At 47.8% G+C, this 19,389-nt stretch overlaps 1 protein-coding gene across 2 annotated transcripts in view; it reads right to left on the bottom strand.

Moving 5' to 3' along the window:
* Nucleotides 1-14,329, bottom strand: part of PDHA1 (pyruvate dehydrogenase E1 subunit alpha 1) — a 28,002-nt gene extending 13,673 nt beyond the window's left edge. Inside the window, exons 1-6 of one of the 2 annotated variants that reach the window (XM_040338222.1) lie at nt 14,119-14,329; nt 11,438-11,452; nt 8,820-8,888; nt 5,242-5,415; nt 4,924-5,050; nt 101-192 (exon numbers count right to left, since the gene is read on the bottom strand). In XM_040338222.1, the coding sequence (XP_040194156.1) occupies nt 101-192; nt 4,924-5,050; nt 5,242-5,415; nt 8,820-8,888; nt 11,438-11,452; nt 14,119-14,181 (540 nt within the window). In that variant the 5' untranslated portion in view covers nt 14,182-14,329. The remainder of the gene's footprint in view (nt 1-100; nt 193-4,923; nt 5,051-5,241; nt 5,416-8,819; nt 8,889-11,437; nt 11,453-14,118) is intronic. The other variant, XM_040338223.1, reaches the window with a different exon arrangement.
* Nucleotides 14,330-19,389: the final 5,060 nt, after the last annotated feature.

Raw genomic sequence — 19,389 nt, 5'->3', positions numbered from 1 at the left:
GTGCCCAATCCTGAGGGACAGTCACCTAGTGCTGACTAAATGGGAGGTAGTTCTATTAATTACTAATGGGAAGACATAACAGCAGTAATAGACCACATACCTGAGCGCCCACAATGCCATTCCCTCCATAGAAGTTCTTGGCATACATGTGCATTGAGCCTCCCTTTCCCTTGGCACAACCACCTCTTCTTCCTGTCACAGAAAGGAAATATTTTGTAGTATACAGCAAGATAGATATTTTTAAATCGAATAGAAAGCAAATATTGTGTGGCTACCGTATGCTTTCCATCTCTACCAATGCAGTTTGCCAAAGGCTGCCTTGAAGTGTTTTGTTTTTTCAAATAACAAACATGTTACATTAATACCTCGGATTGCGGTTAACAAGCTTTTTGCAATACGAGCTATTATTTTCACTCTCGATCCCCTAGCTATGCGTCCATAAGACACAGAGCCTTAGTTGGCCCCATCCCCACCGGGAGACAAGAAAGCAAAGAGAAAAGAGAAGAGAAAAAAAAAAAAAAAAAACGCGAAGAGAAAAAAAGAGAAAAGCGAAGAGAAAAAAAGAGAAAAGCGAAGAGAAAAAAAGAGAAAAGCGAAGAGAAAAAAAGAGAAAAGCGAAGAGAAAAAAAAGAGAAAAGCGAAGAGAAAAAAAAGAGAAAAGCGAAGAGAAAAAAAAGAGAAAAGCGAAGAGAAAAAAAGAGAAAGGCGAAGAGAAAAAAAGAGAAAGGCGAAGAGAAAAAAAGAGAAAGGCGAAGAGAAAAAAAGAGAAAGGCGAAGAGAAAAAAAGAGAAAGGCGAAGAGAAAAAAAGAGAAAGGCGAAGAGAAAAAAAGAGAAAGGCGAAGAGAAAAAAAGAGAAAAGCGAAGAGAAAAAAAGAGAAAGGCGAAGAGAAAAAAAGAGAAAGGCGAAGAGAAAAAAAGAGAAAAGCGAAGAGAAAAAAAGAGAAAAGCGAAGAGAAAAAAAGAGAAAAGCGAAGAGAAAAAAAGAGAAAAGCGAAGAGAAAAAAGAGAAAAGCGAAGAGAAAAAAGAGAAAAGCGAAGAGAAAAAAGAGAAAAGCGAAGAGAAAAAAGAGAAAAGCGAAGAGAAAAAAAGAGAAAAGCGAAGAGAAAAAAAGAGAAAAGCGAAGAGAAAAAAGAGAAAAGCGAAGAGAAAAAAGAGAAAAGCGAAGAGAAAAAAGAGAAAAGCGAAGAGAAAAAAGAGAAAAGCGAAGAGAAAAGCGAAGAGAAAAAAAGAGAAAAGCGAAGAGAAAAAAAGAGAAAAGCGAAGAGAAAAAAAGAGAAAAGCGAAGAGAAAAAAAGAGAAAAGCGAAGAGAAAAAAAGAGAAAAGCGAAGAGAAAAAAGAGAAAAGCGAAGAGAAAAAAGAGAAAAGCGAAGAGAAAAAAGAGAAAAGCGAAGAGAAAAAAGAGAAAAGCGAAGAGAAAAAAAGAGAAAAGCGAAGAGAAAAAAAGAGAAAAGCGAAGAGAAAAAAAGAGAAAAGCGAAGAGAAAAAAAGAGAAAAGCGAAGAGAAAAAAAGAGAAAAGCGAAGAGAAAAAGAGAAAAGCGAAGAGAAAAAAGTGAAAAGCGAAGAGAAAAAAAGAGAAAAGCGAAGAGAAAAAAGTGAAAAGCGAAGAGAGAAAAAAAAAAAAGAGAAAAGAAAAAGGAGAGAAAAGGGAGGAGAGAAAAAGGAGGGGAGAAAAAGGAGGAGAGAAAAAGGAGGAGAGAAAAAGGAGGAGAGAAAAAGGAGGAGAGAAAAAGGGAGGAGAGAAAAAGGGAGGAGAGAAAAAGGGAGGAGAGAAAAAGGGAGGAGAGAAAAAGGGAGGAGAGAAAAAGGGAGGAGAGAAAAAGGAGAAAAAAAGGAGGAGAGAAAAAAGGAGGAGAGAAAAAAGGAGGAGAGAAAAAGGAGAAAAAAAGGAGGAGAGAAAAAAGGAGGAGAGAAAAAAGGAGGAGAGAAAAAAGGAGGAGAGAAAAAAGGAGGAGAGAAAAAAGGAGGAGAGAAAAAAGGAGGAGAGAAAAAAGGAGGAGAAAAGGAAGAAAAGAGGAGAGAAAAAGGAGGAGAAAAGGAAGAAAAGAGGAGAGAAAAGGGAGAAAAGAGGAGAGAAAAGAGAGGGAAGAGAGAGGGAGAGATCCGGGACAGCAGAGGCTCCCATGCACATTGCTGGATCGAGTTGGGATCAGCACACAAGTTTTTTGCATGAAAGTAAAAACAAAACTTCATCACTGACATTGACCTTCTACCAAGGCATCACATATGCACTCAGCCTTTGTGCTGGAAGTTTGCTCCATAGTGTTCTTCCAACACGGATATTAAGCAGTCCCCAACAACTTTGGGTCTCCTACTAATGATCAGGAGCAGGGAGGACCAGCTCTCGATCACAGGATCACTGCAATAATCTGTCATTGGCTATTACAATGATCATTCAGAAAAAAACACGCCCCTATACCTTACAGTCCTTTGGACCATTCTTTCGAACAAATAGAAAATCGGTTTCGACTTTTCAGAGCCAAAAAAAAAAAAAAAAAAGGAAACTTCTGCCAATGATAAATTAAAAAGTTAATGTGTTTCTCAAAATTAAACTGCTTGCACTGCACATATGACAAAATATATGAAAAAAATAAAAATAAATGATGACCGACTTTCGATAAATCGTTCAATGGACATTAACCACTTCCGGACCGCCCACTGTGTATATATATATATATATATATATATATATATATATATATATATATATATATATATATATACACACACACACACACACACACACACACAGGTGGTTCTCAAAAAATTAGCATATTGTGATAAAGTTCATTATTTTCTGTAATGTACTGATAAACATTAGACTTTCATATATTTTAGATTCATTACACACAACTGAAGTAGTTCAAGCCTTTTTATTGTTTTAATATTGATGATTTTGGCATACAGCTCATGAAAACCCAAAATTCCTATCTCGTGGCATGGAGGCAATCAGCCTGTGGCACTGCTGAGGTGTTATGGAGGCCCAGGATGCTTCGGTAGCGGCCTTAAGCTCATCCAGAGTGTTGGGTCTTGCGTCTCTCAACTTTCTCTTCCCAATATCCCACAGATTCTCTATGGGGTTCAGGTCAGGAGAGTTGGCAGGCCAATTGAGCACAGTAATACCATGGTCAGTAAACCATTTACCAGTGGTTTTGGCACTGTGAGCAGGTGCCAGGTCGTGCTGAAAAATGAAATCTTCATCTCCATAAAGCTTTTCAGCAGATGGAAGCATGAAGTGCTCCAAAATCTCCTGATAGCTAGCAGCATTCACCCTGCCCCTGATAAAACACAGTGGACCAACACCAGCAGCTGACATGGCACCCCAGACCATCACTGACTGTGGGTACTTGACACTGGACTTCAGGCATTTTGGCATTTCCCTCTCCCCAGTCTTCCTCCAGACTCTGGCACCTTGATTACCGAATGACATGCAAAATTTGCTTTAATCCGAAAAAAGTACTTTGGACCACTGAGCAACAGTCCAGTGTTGCTTCTCTGTAGCCCAGGTCAGGCGCTTCTGCCGCTGTTTCTGGTTCAAAAGTGGCTTGACCTGGGGAATGCGGCACCTGTAGCCCATTTTCTGCACACGCCTGTACACTGTGGCTCTGGATGTTTCTACTCCAGACTCAGTCCACTGCTTCCGCAGGTCCCCCAAGGTCTGGAATCGGTCCTTCTCCACAATCTTCCTCAAGGTCCGGTCACCTCTTCTCATTGTGCAGCGTTTTCTGACACACTTTTTCCTTCCCACAGACTTCCGACTGAGGTGCCTTGATACAGCACTCTGGGAACAGCCTATTCGTTGAGAAATTTTTTTCTGTGTCTTACCCTCTTGCTTGAGGGTGTCAATAATGGCCTTCTGGACAGCAGTCAGGTCGGCAGTCTTACCCATGATTGCAGTTTGGAGTAATGAACCAGGCTGGGAGTTTTTAAAAGCCTCAGGAATCTTTTGCAGGTGTTTAGAGTTAATTAGTTGTTTCAGATGATTAGGTTAAGAGCTCGTTTAGAGAACCTTTTCATGATATGCAAATTTTTTGAGATAGGAATTTGGGTTTTTCATGAGCTGTATGCCAAAATCATCAATATTAAAACAATAAAAAGGCTTGAACTACTTCAGTTGTGTGTAATGAATCTAAAATATATGAAAGTCTAATGTTTATCAGTACATTACAGAAAATAATGAACTTTATCACAATATGCTATTTTTTTTAGAACCACCTGTATATATTATATATATATATATATATATATATATATATATATATATATATATATATATATATATATATATATATATATATCTATATCTCTTTCTCTCTCTCTATGAATATCTACCTATATACACACACACACGTTAAATACCTGGGTTGTGGCAGCAGATAGCTGCCATAACCCCGGTATATTTTTAAACAGCGGGCAGTAACTTAAACAGTAGTCTCAGCGGCAGATTCGCTGCAAGATCACTTTTATGCCAAACACTAACCATGAGTGAAAGAATTTTTTTTGTGTTATTCATATAGTTTCCCCTCAAGGGCTGGACTTTGTAGGCACATGTAAACTTATGAGCACACATTATATATATATATATATATATATATATATAAATAATTGAAAAAATATATTTAGCTGTACATTTCTTGCAATTATCACAACACACCAGTAAAATTAACTCTCCCCACTTCCTGACGTTTGCGGTGATAGCACATATGTGTATTTTTTTGTGTACCCATAGTAGGGCCAAGAAACAAAAGCGTGCATTTTTTTTTATCCCAATTAAAAACACACCAACACTAAATAATTCCTTTTTTATCCCAGATAGAGAGAACTCGCTCTCTGACATACATTATATACACACACACAGAATACCTCTGCAAAGCAATGAAGATGTTGTACTCTATATACCAGTGAAGCTCTTCTCAACATACCTGTGAGCTCAGCCAGGATTTCTTTCACTGGCACCCCACGGGTATAGGTATACCCGTGAGCTCGATAGGCTGTGATTAGGTGATCTGTGAGATTAATGGACGCCTCCATGCCAACACAACAAGCCTCCTGTGGAGAGAAGATTTGTATATTCACAAAGAAGAATATTTATCTAGTGGCCTTAACACTTTTCTTTCTAAGAATAACGTGGTACGATATGATGAATCTATCAGTAAAATATCTCTAAAAAGAGGAGCTGTTCCCGAGATCTTCTGGCACCAGCCCCTCTGAAGAGATGAGATCCTTCTGCAGCATCTTACCTGACCATCATATAGATGACAGAACCCACGGATGATCTTCTGCTTGTACAGCTGATCTGATTTGAGCTCCATACGCCGGATGGTCTGCATGGTCCTGTAATATTCCAGGCCCTGCTCCCTAGTCAGAACGGCTGTAATTGGTGGAGCTTCTTCTAACCGGTGAACATCACATTTCTAACAAAGAAAAAAAAAACAACATGTTATCCTCTACTGCTTGCGCAGTACAAATTACAGCTTCATGACACTGAAAGCAGAAAACTGCTGCACAAATAAAATCTTCTTTTGCCAAAAGGAAGAAATCTGAGTCACTATGAGCAGAACCAGAAAAGGCATTTCTTATTGCAGACCCTTTCCTATAGGAACCTTTTTTAAAAAAATGGCAATGGCTCAATCGCGTAATGGCGTGCTGCTGCTCCTTTACTGTCCAATCAGCAGGATGGGAATGTGTTCTAGACCAAGCAATGCTGTCACTGCAATACAGATTGAAGAACTAGCCCACGGTGCATGAAAGGGATGCCTGATGACAAGCCTGGCTGAAAAGAATTACAGGTCCTTTATATACTAAACCCCACCAAATATGGAGTTTTCAGCTATTGGCACATGGCGTTTTAACCACTTCGATCCCGGGCACCTTGGGCGGGGGGCTTGTGGAACCCAGCTTACCTTGGACAGCACTGGAATTTCCTTGTTCCGTTCCCCCGGCCCTTCCTATGTGTAAGTTACCCTGGGCCAGATTCAGATAGGTTAGCGGATCTTTAGATCCGCGTAACCTATCTGATTTACGATCCGCCGGCGCAAGTTTTTGTGCTCAATTCAGAAAGCACTTACCTCAAAACTTGCGGCGGCGTATCGTAAATCCCACGGCGGAATTCAAATTCCGCAGCTAGGGGGCGTCTACAATTTAAATCAGGCGCGTCCCCTGCGTCTACAATTTAAATCAGGCGCGTCCCCTCGCCGATCCAACAGCGCATGCGCCGTCCGCGATTTTTCCCAGCGTGCATTGCTCCAAATGACGTCTCTAGGACGTAATTGGTTTCGGCGTGAGCGGAACTTGCGTCCGGATGTATTCTGAATCGACTTACGAAGACGACGTAAAAATTCAAAACTCGGCACGGGAACGACGGCCATACTTAACATAGGATACCCCTCACATAGCAGGGGTAACTATACGCCGGAAAAATCCGAACGCAAGCGACATTAAAAAAAAAAAAGCAGCGGGCGTTCGTTTCTGAATCGGCGGAAATCCTCATTTGCATATTCGCCGAGTGTAAAAAACGAAAAGCCACCTAGCGGCCAGCAGGAGATTGCAGCCCAAGATCCGACGGTGTAAGTCACTTACACCTGGCGGATCTTAGGGAGATCTATGCGTAACTGATTCTATGAATCAAGTCGCATAGATCCGACCGTCGGAACTCGGAGATACGCCGTCGTATCTCTATCTGAATCCGGCCCCCTGTGTCTATTAGAGGCACAGGGTGACCGAGAACCCCAGTCTGATCTGCACTAGTCAGATTCACTGCACAACCACACTGGAATAATATATATTGTCTCGTATAATGTTGTGGTCTTTACTAGATTGTTTGAGGTGTGGCTGTATCCCATTGTTTTATTGTCTGTCTGCCTTGGGAGACAAGTATTATGGGATGTATGTGGATTAGCTGTGAGGAGGGAGGAGCAAATTCCTCCAACAGCTCTCCCTAGGACCGTCTACTGATGAGAAGTTTGAATACACCTGTGTGTCCGTTACTGAATGTAGTTTACCCCGCCTTGTGTCATTATGCAAAGGAGGGGGGGGCCCTTGTCCTCTTAAGTTATATCTCTGTACCTGTGTTCAAATAAACAGTTCATGTTCCAGTTCAGCAGCCAAAAACGAGTACTGCCTAGTTCTTGGTTGCAAGCAGCTGTAATATCTGATATCTATATCTAGACTGGGAGGAAGCGGTATTCGACAGAAGCACTCAAGCAGAATGTGGGACGTTTCGTTAAGCTCTTTCCTGCCCGGGACAATTTTCAGATTCGGGTGCTGTCACACATTGAATGACAACACTGTACCCAAATTAAATTGCTATTTTCTTGAGACAGATAGAGCTTTCTTTTGGTGGTATTTAAACACTTAAGGACCGGACCAATATGCTGCTACATGACCCAAGGGGTTTTTACAATTCGGCACTGCATCGCTTTAACAGACAATTGCGCGGTCGTGCGACGTGGCTCCCAAACAAAATTGGTGTCCTTTTTTCCCCACAAATAGAGCTTTCTTTTGGTGGTATTTGATCACCTCTGCGGTTTTTATTTTTTGCGCTATAAACAAAAATAAAGCGACAATTGTGAAAAAAATGCAATATTTTTTACTTTTTGCTATAATAAATATCCCCCAAAAACATATATAAAAACATTTTTTTTCCTCAGTTTAGGCCGATACGTATTCTTCTACCTATTTTTGGTTAAAAAAAAAAAAAAATCGCAATAAGCGTTTATCGATTGGTTTGCGCAACATTTATAGCGTTTACAAAATAGGGGATAGTTTTATTGCATTTTTATTAATTATTATTTTTTTACTACCAATGGCGGTGATCAGCGATTTTTTTTCATGACTGCGACAATATGGCGGACACATTATGGCGGACAATTTTGACACATTTTTGGGACCATTGTCATTTTCACAGCAAAAAATGCATTTAAATTGCATTGTTTATTGTGGAAATGACAGTTGCAGTTTGGGAGTTAACCACAGGGGGCGCTGTAGGATTTAGTGTTCACCTAGTGTGCGTTTACAACTGTAGGGGGGTGTGGCTGTAGGACTGACGTCATCGATCGAGTCTCCCTATAAAAGGGATGACTCGATCGATGCAGCGCCATAGTGAAGCACGGGGAAGCCGTGTTTACATACGGCTCTCCCCGTTCTTCAGCTCCGGAGAGCGATCGCGACGGAGCGGCTTTAAACGAATAGCCACGCTGTCGTCCCGAATCGCTCCCCGAGGGAATCCGACCACCGCGTGGATCGGACCCCCGACCCACGTCTAGGCAGGGACGTACAGGTACGCCAATGTGCCTGTACGTGCCATTCTGCCGACATATATCTACATGCGGCGGTCGGGAAGCGGTTAATCACCACTGGGTTTGCGTTTTTTATTCTTTGCTAAAGAAATAAAATGAAGATCAAAAATGTTTACAACATTTTTTTTTTTTTTTTAGTTTCTGTTTTGCAAATTAGTAATTTTTCTTCTTCACTGATGGGTGCTGATGAGGCAGCACTGATAAGTTGCACTGATGAGGTGGCACGGACGATCAGTGCAAACAATGTACTCACTGTGCCCTGTCAGCCTTGCCGGTTATCAGCTCTCCTTTTCTCACACAGAGAGTGTGTAAGAAAAGGAATGGCGATAACCGGAAAGTCTGTTTACATACGACCAGCTGTGGTTGGACACAGCTGATCACATGGTAAATGGTTGCTGTGATTGGCCTTTTACCACAATCTGTGATCAGTTGTGCCCAAATATGGGGGGGGGGGGGGGGGGCAGGCAGTTTTGGGAGGCCTTCCAGAACTGAAGAGACAGGAAGTTATTTTCAAACCTTACCTTAATGTCAAAAGTCGCTTCAGATGCAAAGTCAGCATAATTGCGGGATGCCACCATAACACGAACAGCCTGGAAAAGAAAAAATATATATAAATTGAAGTGGATAGATAACAAAGCACACACACTTTATAAGTCACTAACTTTACAGAACTACTAAATAAAATAAAGCAAGAGTGAGGCATTGAATGGAATTACACAACTGATGAATGGTGCAGCCATTGAGTTGTGCTGGAATGAGGAAACACAGAAGCTGCAGAGGCGTGCACAACAATTCAGCTGAAGGCAAAGTGTAAAGAAAATGTCCTCAAAAATATTTGTATGGGAGATCCACCCTCAGTATCTGACACCTGGGCAGAAACTGAAGGAAAATTCTATATTTTACGCTTGTCATCAGAACAGGAGAGGAGTGACAGCTGTACACGGTGGAATGTCCCCTCGGCTTGAGGACATTTCCACTCACTTCATGTGACATCTCTGGGACAGGAAGCAAGAGGAAATCTATCCAAAGGAGACAGCAATACAAAAACACATTGTTCAGCAGCAAAGAAAGACAACACCATACAGAAAACCAGCGCTGAGAGAATCAAGGGGGCTGGCATTGCTGACCCCCTCTTAGAAATACTCATTGCCTGGCTAGCTCTGGCTTCACCACTTTCCAGGACGTTTACCTGGAACAAGTATGAAAATCAAGAAAAAAAACGCTTAGAATCAAAGGGCCAGATTCACGTAGAATCGCGGCAGCGTAACGTATCCTAGATACATTACACCGCCGCAATTTTTCATCGCAAGTGCCTGATTCACCAAGCACTTGCGATGAAAACCTACGCCCGCGGCCTCCGGCGCAAGGCGGGCCAATTCAAATGGGCGTGTACCATTTAAATTAGGCGCGCTCCCGCGCCGGACCTACTGCGCATGCTCCGTTTCCTAACTCCCGCCGTGCTTTGCGCACCGTGATGTCATTTTTTTGAACGGCGACGCGTGTAGCGTACTTCCGTATTCCCGGACGGCTTACGCAAACAACGTTGATTTTTAAATTTCGACGCGGGAACGACGGCCATACTTTAGACAGCAATACACTTGCTGACTAAAGTTAAGGCACCAAAAAAAAAAGTGTAACTTTGCGACGGGAAACTATACTAGCGGCGACGTAGCGAACGCGAAAAACCGTTGTGGATCGGCCGTAACTCCTAATTTGCATACCTGACGCTGGTTTACGACGCAAACTCCCCCCAGCGGCGGCCGCGGTACTGCATCCTAAGATCCGACAGTGTAAAACAATTACACCTGTCGGATCTTATGGATATCTATGCGTAACTGATTCTATGAATCAGTCGCATAGATAGAAACAGAGATACGACGGCGTATCAGGAGAAACGCCGTTGTATCTCATTTGTGAATCTGGCCCTTGGAAACTACTGGATCGGTATGGCAGCCAGAGAGCTAGTATTTCCAAAAGGAAAGTCAGGCATGTCTATTGAAATCGCACCCGAAGTCGCCAAAAGTAGTACAGAAACTACTTTTGGGAATCGGGTCAAATCGCATCAATGTGAACCTAGGCTAAAAGCTGAACTCCAGGAATTCAGCCACAAGTGCTTAAGTCCAAGGAGGTGCATGCTACCTCCTCTGCTTCTCTCTTTTATTTACATCTGACATTTTTAGTGAGTGCCGGGGGCACAGATATCACTACCGACACTGGACTTTATGATCTCAGCTCCAGTTACCTGCAGCCGCTGTGCCCATCCTCTTGCCCAATCACAGAGCGCTTAGTATTATGAGAATCTGCCCACTGGGCCTCAAAAGACTATTATTTGGTAAAACTGGGGTAGATTCAAAGAGCAATTGCGTCTGCGTAACCATAGTTACGCAGCGCAATTGCTTACCTGCGCCGGCGTTACGAATGCTCCTGATTCAGGAACCTCGTTACGCCGACTGCAGCCTAAGATATGAATGGCATAAGGCTTCTTATGCCATCGTATCGTAGGCTGCATTCTTACGATGGCCGCTAGGGGGCGTTCCCGTAGTGGTCAGCGTATAGTATGCAAATTGCATACTAACGCCGATTCACAACGTTACGCGAGCCCTGCGTACGCAGTTTACGTCGTTTCCGTCCGTCGGGTTTCGCATAAGGCTGCTCCTGCTAATAGCAGGGGCAGCCAATGCTACGTATACCCGTCGTTCCCGCGTCGCGAAGTTTAAATTTTACGTCGTTTGCGTAAGTGAATCGTGAATGGCGCTGGACGCCATTCACGTTCACTTTGAAGCAAATGACGTCCTTGCGACGTCATTTGCCGCAATGCACGCCGGGAAAGTTTCCCGATGGAGCATGCGCTCGGCGCGGGAACGCGTCTAATTTAAATGATTCCCGCCCCCTACGGGATCATTTAAATTGCGCGCGCTTACGCCGGGCATTTTGCCGGAGTGCCCACGCAATTTACGGAGCTACTGCTCCGTGAATCAAGGGTAGCGCAGATAATTTGCGGGGGGCACAGGGCAAAAACTGTGCCCTGCGCCTCCGTAAAAACTGCGCAAAGCTACCTGAATCTACCCCATTGTTTTGAAAATGAAATGATCAGATCTGCACAGCAGTACATAGGATGAGAAGCTCAAGTGTTCCTTACCTCTGCAGTAGTCCCCTTTACCATCAGCAAGCCCAAGACATAGAAAAGAAGAAACACCAACTTACCAAAGAGGACAAAGAAGTGGCGAGCATCTCAGTTAAGCTACCAATGACAATTCATGAACACCTAGGCCCCATGGTAACCATATATCAAGGGCAGCTTAGTTGTTATTGGCAACACCTAAATGTATACTTTCTTCTAGTTCTTAATACAGTGGAACCTCGGATTACGAGCATAATCCGTTCGAGGAGAATGCTTGTAATTCAAAGTACTTGAGTTGCCCCATTGAAGTCAATGGAAACAAAAATATTTTTTTTCCGCATTCAATACTGCATGCGGCCAGAGGCGGGGGCGCCGGAAACGCCTGTGGACACTTCGGCTGACCTTGGCAAACCTCGGAAAGACCCCGTTTACAAGCCTTTCTGAGGTCAGCCAAGCTGTCCTGGGGTCTTTCCATGCATTTCCGAACGGCGCCGATCAGCCGGTCTCAAGCCAAATGCAGTACTGCAGGCCACATTAGCTTGAATTCTGCTCTTTTGCGAGACAACACTCGCAAACAGAGTCAGAATTTCTTTAAAAAAAGTTGCTCGTCTTTCAAAACTCTCATTAACCACATTACTTGTAAACCGAGGTTCCACTGTACATGAATTCAGCGCGGTCCTAAATACTGAAAAGTCACAAGTCTGCAGCATAGATAAATGATGGAGTTCTGCTTCACCATCAGATCCCAACACAAACATAGGGCACCAAACTAACATTATCCCCTGCTGGCAGCTTTCTTGTCTATAAACAAAAAAGTCAGTGCTGCTACCCATACATCACATAGAAAGCAAGGTTCCGGGTGCCCGATCCACAGTCGCTGGCTAGAGTAGAGTAATGAAGAAAAGATGATCCGCACTTCGCTCGTTGCTTTTAAAAATTTGTACAAAATGCAAATAGGAATGGTTGACGCGTTTCAGCCTATAAGGCCTTAGTCATAACCATGACTAAGTAGAGCTGGGCGATTTTGGCCCCCCCCCCCCAAAAAAAAAAACACACACACACCCCTCTATTTACGATTCGAATTACGTTTTATTTTTTCCTACGTTTTTAGGCAAGTCCACGGCTTCGGCCTAGTCCGCCGCGATCCTAGGAAAAGGGCGCTTACTAGGCCGAAGCCGCGCCGAAAAAAATCTTGGCCGCAGCTCGCCGCAATCCAGGGAAAAGGCCGCGAGGCCGGACGCTGCTTTTCCCAGGATCGCGGCGAACAGGATTTTTTAGGCGAGGCTGTGGTTGGCACTGGCTGGTGGCATTGATTGGCGGTGGCACTGGCAGGTTTCGCACTAAGCTAAGTGCAACTGTGTGAAACTAACAGAGAGCAGAGAGAGAGGAGCTGTCAGCTCGATGTCAGGGGTGGGCGGGACCCAGCAGCTAAATTACACCAGCCAATGATTGGGCTGCTTTAGAAATGGGGCAGGGCCACATACACGTAGCGGCCCGCTCAGATACCATCCCATTGGCTGGTGTAATATAGCTGCTGGGTCCCGCCCACCCCCGACATCAAGCTGACAGCTCCTCTCTGTTACTTGTCAGTTTCACACTCAGCGCAGCGCTTGATGCTGGAGAAGGGAGGAGGAACAACGGTCAGTTAAAAAAAAAAAAAAAATCGGCCTAATTTTGATAATAATCGGCCGATGACGATCTATCAAAAATGGCCAAATATTGGCCGATACATCGGTCTACCTCTAAGCGCGATATATACATAAATTTTTCTTTGCGTCTACATTTTAGTTACACCCAGAACATGCATGGGTGTCAGAATCCCAGCTCACTATACATGTTCCCGTCAGCCGCTCAGAAAGCATTGAAGCCAATCACAACAGCATCCTTTATGAGGATGGTGACCAATGCAAGCCTTCTGATAGGCCAGGTGGTCTCCGTTTTTTTTAGAGCATGGGTCAGAACCTGTGACGCTACCTAGGAGATGTCCCCTCACTTCCTGTGTGGTCAACATGAATCACTTCTTGGGGAATGGTTGGAAACTTTTCTTTTTATTGTTATGTTCTAGCTGAAGTGATCTCCCCTTCAATTCCTGTGTGGTCACTGAGGCAGAAATTAAGGGAAATCTCCCTAGCAGGGACCAAACCTTCCCATGGATCCATCCGCTGCACCACCTCCCCATGGATCCAGCCACCGTGGTCCCACCTCCCCATGGATCTAGCCCCCGCGGCACCACCTCCCCATGGATCTAGCCCCCGGTGGCACCACCTCCCTATGGATCCAGCTGCCACACCCCCACCTCCCTGTGGATTCAGCCACCAGGCCTCCACCGGCCACGCCCCCAACCCTCCGTGGATCCAGCCACCACTCCCCCATGGATCCGGTCATCACACCCCCACGGATCCAGCCCCCATGCCTCCACTTCCCCGAGGGATTCAGCCACCACGCCCCCACCTCCCCATGGATCCAGCCGCCACACTTCCCCGTGGATCCTGCCACCATGGCCCCACCAGACCTCCCCATCCTCCATGGCCGCCCTCCCTGTGTATCCAACTGCCCCCATAATCCCCCTTCCTTCTCCTATGCATCCCTCTGTCCCCCAGCCTGTCCTTGTATTATTCTTCCACCATAGAAGACATTGGTGTGAGTTCTCCTCCATCTCCCCTCCCCTGAGCTGTGCCCTTCTCCCATACACCACTCACAGTGACAGGCTTGTGGGCCGAGCCCTGCAGCACCCGGGAGATCAGTGACAACATCCTTTGCATGAGCGGCCGGTCAGAAGAAGATCTGGGTCAGTCTCCAGGCCGGGGATTCCAGTACAGTGACAAGGACGACCTCAAATCTGATCAGCCGCCTGTAACCTTCCTGGTGCCGGGCGCGTTCCTGACGTCACACACACACCTCCCTAACCATGAAAGAGGACGAAGCGTCCAACTGCCTGCGTGCGCGCTCCCGAGCACGGCGCCCCAGCTGACAGCACACAGTGCGCATGCGTATTCTCTTGTCAGCTTGGTTCGAAACCGAGCACCGGTCCCATGATACAGATCAGCCCCCAGCCAAGCCTCTGCTTCACTTACAGCCCAGGACAGCAGATAGTGGAAATCCTCTGCTTTCTGTAGCAGAAATGATATCCAAGCAACCCTGTCACAAGTATACAGAATCTGCAAAAGCAGAGCCCTGTAATAGAATATTATACGTAGCGCTAACACCTTAAGAGCCGCTGGATTTTGTCTGCACAGCCAGGCAACACGCCTTTTCAGCTGGAACACATACTCAGAAAACCAGTCCAAAGGCTTTTTGTTATTTATTGGGGTAAATGGGGGTTAGGGTTGCCACCTTTGCTTTAAGCCAAACCGAAAAACACTTAAGTGACACACAGCAAAAACTTTTTTTCGTAGTATACATATGTATCGGGCAGCTGTTTTTCTCTGCTGGCCCTGCTTTAAATTTAGAAGGTAGTCAGAGGATTCATTTAGCGCTTGCGCCGTCCTATCTTAGGGTGCAATATTTAGGCTGGCCGCTAGGTGGCACTTCCATTGCGGTCGGCGTAGAATATGTTAATCACTAGATACGCCTATTCTCGAACGTATGCCCGGCCGACGCAGTACAGATAAGCCGTTTACGTAAGGCATTTTCAGGCGTATAGTCATTCCATCAAATAGTTGGAATAGTAATGTTAAAGTATGGCCGCCGTTCCCGCTTCGAAATTCGTAAATTTTACGTCGTTTGCGTAAGTCGTCCGTGAATAGGGATTTACGTCATTAACGTCCACGTCTAAATCAATAGGCCCGTGCAGCGGACTTAGCCGCAATGCACACTGGGAAATGTAGGCGCACGGCCCATGCGCAGTTCTAAAAAACGTCAATCACGTCAGGTCAAAGCAAATTAGCATACAACACGCCCCCTCAGCCTATTTTGAATTAGGCGCGCTTGCATCCGCCGCATTTTCCGCTACGCCGCCGTAAGTTAGGAGGCAAGTACTTTGAGAATACAGTACTGGCCTCTCTGACTTAAGGCGGCGTAGCGTAAATACGCTAGGCTACGCCGCCTTAAAGTTGCGGACATCTCTGTGAATCTACCTAATTATCTCTAGGTACAGCGCTAAACAAATGAACCGTGACAGATAGGGTGACCACGTGTCCCGGTTTGCCCGGGATCGTCCCGTAATATACATTTTTGTCCCGTGTCCCGGGAGCCATCAAACCGGGACAATAGAGAGTCCCGGAATCAACTGCCTGCCACACTCACTGCCGCTGCTGTAATTAAATGATTCTAAATCACTGGTTGCTAGGGACACCCCGCTTGGCGTGTAGCAACCAGTGACGTCACCGTGTCCGGCTCTCTCTGCGCGGCTCCGACTCCACCCCCACCTCCTCCTACTCCAGCGGCCAGCCGCGGTTCTTGCTGCAGAGAGAGCAGCAGCGCCAGCGTAACAGGCAGAGAGACAGCAGTGAGTCACTCGCCTACCGCGGCACAGACCAAGACCTCCTCCTCCTCCTCCTCCCCTCCAGGCCTCGGTTACTCAGCTGGACTCGATCCGCCGTCCGTCCTGAGTCCCGACCTCCCGCGAGTCCCGACTTCCTCTGCGCCGCGCCGGCCATCCTTGGAGCAGAAGGCAGAAAAGGTAGATGCAGGGGGAGGGGTGCACCATGCAATGGGGGGAGAGATTATACAGTCCAGATTACAATTTGCAGGGGCAGCAGAGGTGACAGTGAGAGAGGGGGGTTGCATGGTGCACCCCCCTTTCTCTGTCACCTTTGCTGCCCCTGCAAATTGTAATCTAGACTGTATAATCTCTCTCTACCCAGTCCTCTGTCACCCAGCCCTCCGTCACCCAGCCCTCCGTCACCCAGCCCTCCGTCAGACCGTCACCCAGCCCTCCGTCACCCAGCTCTCCATCACCCAGCCCTCCGTCACCCAGCCCTCCGTCACCCAGCCCTCCGTCACCCAGCTCTCCGTCACCCAGCCCTCCGTCACCCAGCCCTCCGTCAGACCGTCACCCAGCTCTCCGTCACCCAGCCCTCCGTCACCCAGCCCTCCGTCAGACCGTCACCCAGCCCTCCGTCACCCAGTCCTCTGTCACCCAGCCCTCCATCACCCAGCCCTCCGTCAGACCATCACCCAGCCCTCCGTCACCCAGCCCTCCGTCACCCAGCCCTCCGTCACCCATCTCTCCGTCACCCAGTCCTCCGTCACCCAGCTCTCCGTCACCCAGCCCCCTGTCACCCAGCCCCCTGTCACCCAGCCCTCTGTCACCCTGTCCCCTGTCACCCAGTCCTCTGTCACCCAGTCCTCTGTCACCCAGTCCTCTGTCACTCAGTCCCCTGTCACCCAGTCCTCTGTCACCCTGTCACCCAGTCCTCTGTCACCCAGTCCTCTGTCACCCAGTCCCCTGTCACCCAGTCCTCTGTCACCCTGTCACCCAGTCCTCTGTTACCCTGTCACCCAGCCCTCTGTCACCCAGCCCTCTGTCACCCTGTCACCCAGCCCTCTGTCACCCAGCCCTCTGTCACCCAGCCCTCTGTCACCCAGTCCTCTGTCACCCAGTCCTCTGTCACCCAGTCCACTGTCCCCTGTCACCCAGTCCTCTGTCACCCAGTCCTCTGTCACCCAGTCCTCTGTCACCCTGTCCCCTGTCACCCAGTCCTCTGTTACCCTGTCACCCAGCCCTCTGTCACCCAGCCCCCTGTCACCCAGCCCTCTGTCACCCAGTCCTCTGTCACCCTGTCCCCTGTCACCCAGTCCTCTGTCACCCTGTCACCCAGTCCTCTGTCACCCAGTCCTCTGTCACCCAGTCCTCTGTCACCCAGTCCCCTGTCACCCAGTCCCCTGTCACCCAGTCCCCTGTCACCCAATCCTCTGTCACCCTGTCCCCTGTCACCCAGTCCTTTGTTACCCTGTCACCCAGCCCTCTGTCACCCAGTCCTCTGTCACCCAGCCCTCTGTCACCCAGTCCTCTGTCACCCAGTCTCCTGTCACCCAGTCCTCTGTCACCCAGTCCACTGTCACCCAGTCCACTGTCACCCTGTCACCCAGCCCTCTGTCACCCAGCCCTCTGTCACCCTGCCCTCTGTCACCCAGTCCCCTGTCACCCAGTCCCCTGTCACCCTGTCCCCTGTCACCCAGTCTTCTGTCACCCTGTCACCCAGCCCTCTGTCACCCAGCCCTCTGTCACCCAGCCCTCTGTCACCCAGTCCTCTGTCACCCAGTCCTCTGTCACCCAGTCCACTGTCCCCTGTCACCCAGTCCTCTGTCACCCAGTCCTCTGTCACCCAGTCCTCTGTCACCCAGTCCTCTGTTACCCTGTCACCCAGCCCTCTGTCACCCAGCCCCCTGTCACCCAGCCCTCTGTCACCCAGTCCTCTGTCACCCTGTCCCCTGTCACCCAGTCCTCTGTCACCCTGTCACCCAGTCCTCTGTCACCCAGTCCTCTGTCACCCAGTCCCCTGTCACCCAGTCCCCTGTCACCCAGTCCCCTGTCACCCAATCCTCTGTCACCCTGTCCCCTGTCACCCAGTCCTCTGTTACCCTGTCACCCAGCCCTCTGTCACCCAGTCCTCTGTCACCCAGCCCTCTGTCACCCAGTCCTCTGTCACCCAGTCCTCTGTCACCCAGTCTCCTGTCACCCAGTCCTCTGTCACCCAGTCCACTGTCACCCAGTCCACTGTCACCCTGTCACCCTGTCACCCAGCCCTCTGTCACCCAGCCCTCTGTCACCCTGCCCTCTGTCACCCAGTCCCCTGTCACCCAGTCCCCTGTCACCCTGTCCCCTGTCACCCAGTCTTCTGTCACCCTGTCACCCAGCCCTCTGTCACCCAGCCCTCTGTCACCCAGTCCTCTGTCACCCAGTCCTCTGTCACCCAGTCCTCTGTCACTCAGTCCACTGTCACCCTGTCCCCTGTCACCCTGTCACCCTGTCCCCTGTCACCCAGTCCCCTGTCACCCTGTCCCCTGTCACCCTGTCCCCTGTCACCCTGTCCCCTGTCACCCAGCCCTCCGTCACCCTGTCCCCTGTCACCCAGCCCTCCGTCACCCTGTCCCCTGTCACCCAGCCCTCCGTCACCCACTCCCCTGTCACCCAGCCCTCCGTCACCCAGCCCTCTGTCACCTGTCACCCAGCCCTCTGTCACCCAGCCCTCTGTCACCCTGCCCTCTGTCACCCTGCCCTCTGTCACCCTGTCCCCTGTCACCCTGTCCCCTGTCACCCAGCCCTCTGTCACCCAGCCCTCTGTCACCCAGCCCTCTGTCACCCTGTCCCCCTGTCACGCTGTCCCCTGTCACCCTGTCACCCTGTCCCCTGTCCTCTGTCACCCAGTCCTCTGTCACCTGTCACCCTGTCCCCCTGTCCCCCTGTCCCCTGTCACCCTGTCCCCTGTCACCCAGCCCTCTGTCACCCAGCCCTCTGTCACCCAGTCCCCTGTCACCCAGCCCTCTGTCACGGGCCCGCTGATTTCATGATACGCCCCTGCCCCCAAAACTGGCAAAAAAATATGTAAAAAAATGTATTTTTTTTTGGGGGGTGTCCCTGAATGGCAGTTTGGAAATGTGGTCACCCTAGTGACAGACCTGATAAGTAAACACAGGTATAGTATATAAATGTATTAAGATGCATTCAAAGCAACTGGCGATGAAAAGAAAAATGCTGGAAAGTGAATAAATAGTCCCACATTGGTGATTGAATCAATAAACCATAAGAAAACAGTCCTTATAGTGTAATTCATAACGGTGCACAAAGATGAATACTGTGAAAAGAGGGATCTTCTTCTACCAATAGGACACCCAAATAGTGGTATTGTAGTCTCCTTACCAAAGATAGATGACCGCTATCACATCGGTCTCTCTAGGAACAGGGGTTTTAAAGTCTCCCAAAAGACTCACTGTAGATGGTTGGTAAGCTCAGGGTGGTTTCTTAATGTCTCAAGAGATGGAAAACAAAAAGACTCCATAGCATAATACTGCTTAACAAAGTTTAA

Source organism: Rana temporaria, chromosome 2 (genome assembly GCF_905171775.1).
Source record: "Rana temporaria chromosome 2, aRanTem1.1, whole genome shotgun sequence".
NCBI classification, from domain to species: Eukaryota; Metazoa; Chordata; class Amphibia; order Anura; family Ranidae; genus Rana; species Rana temporaria.
The sequence above is the reverse complement of the archived record's forward strand: the minus strand, read 5'-3'. Positions and strand labels throughout refer to the sequence as shown.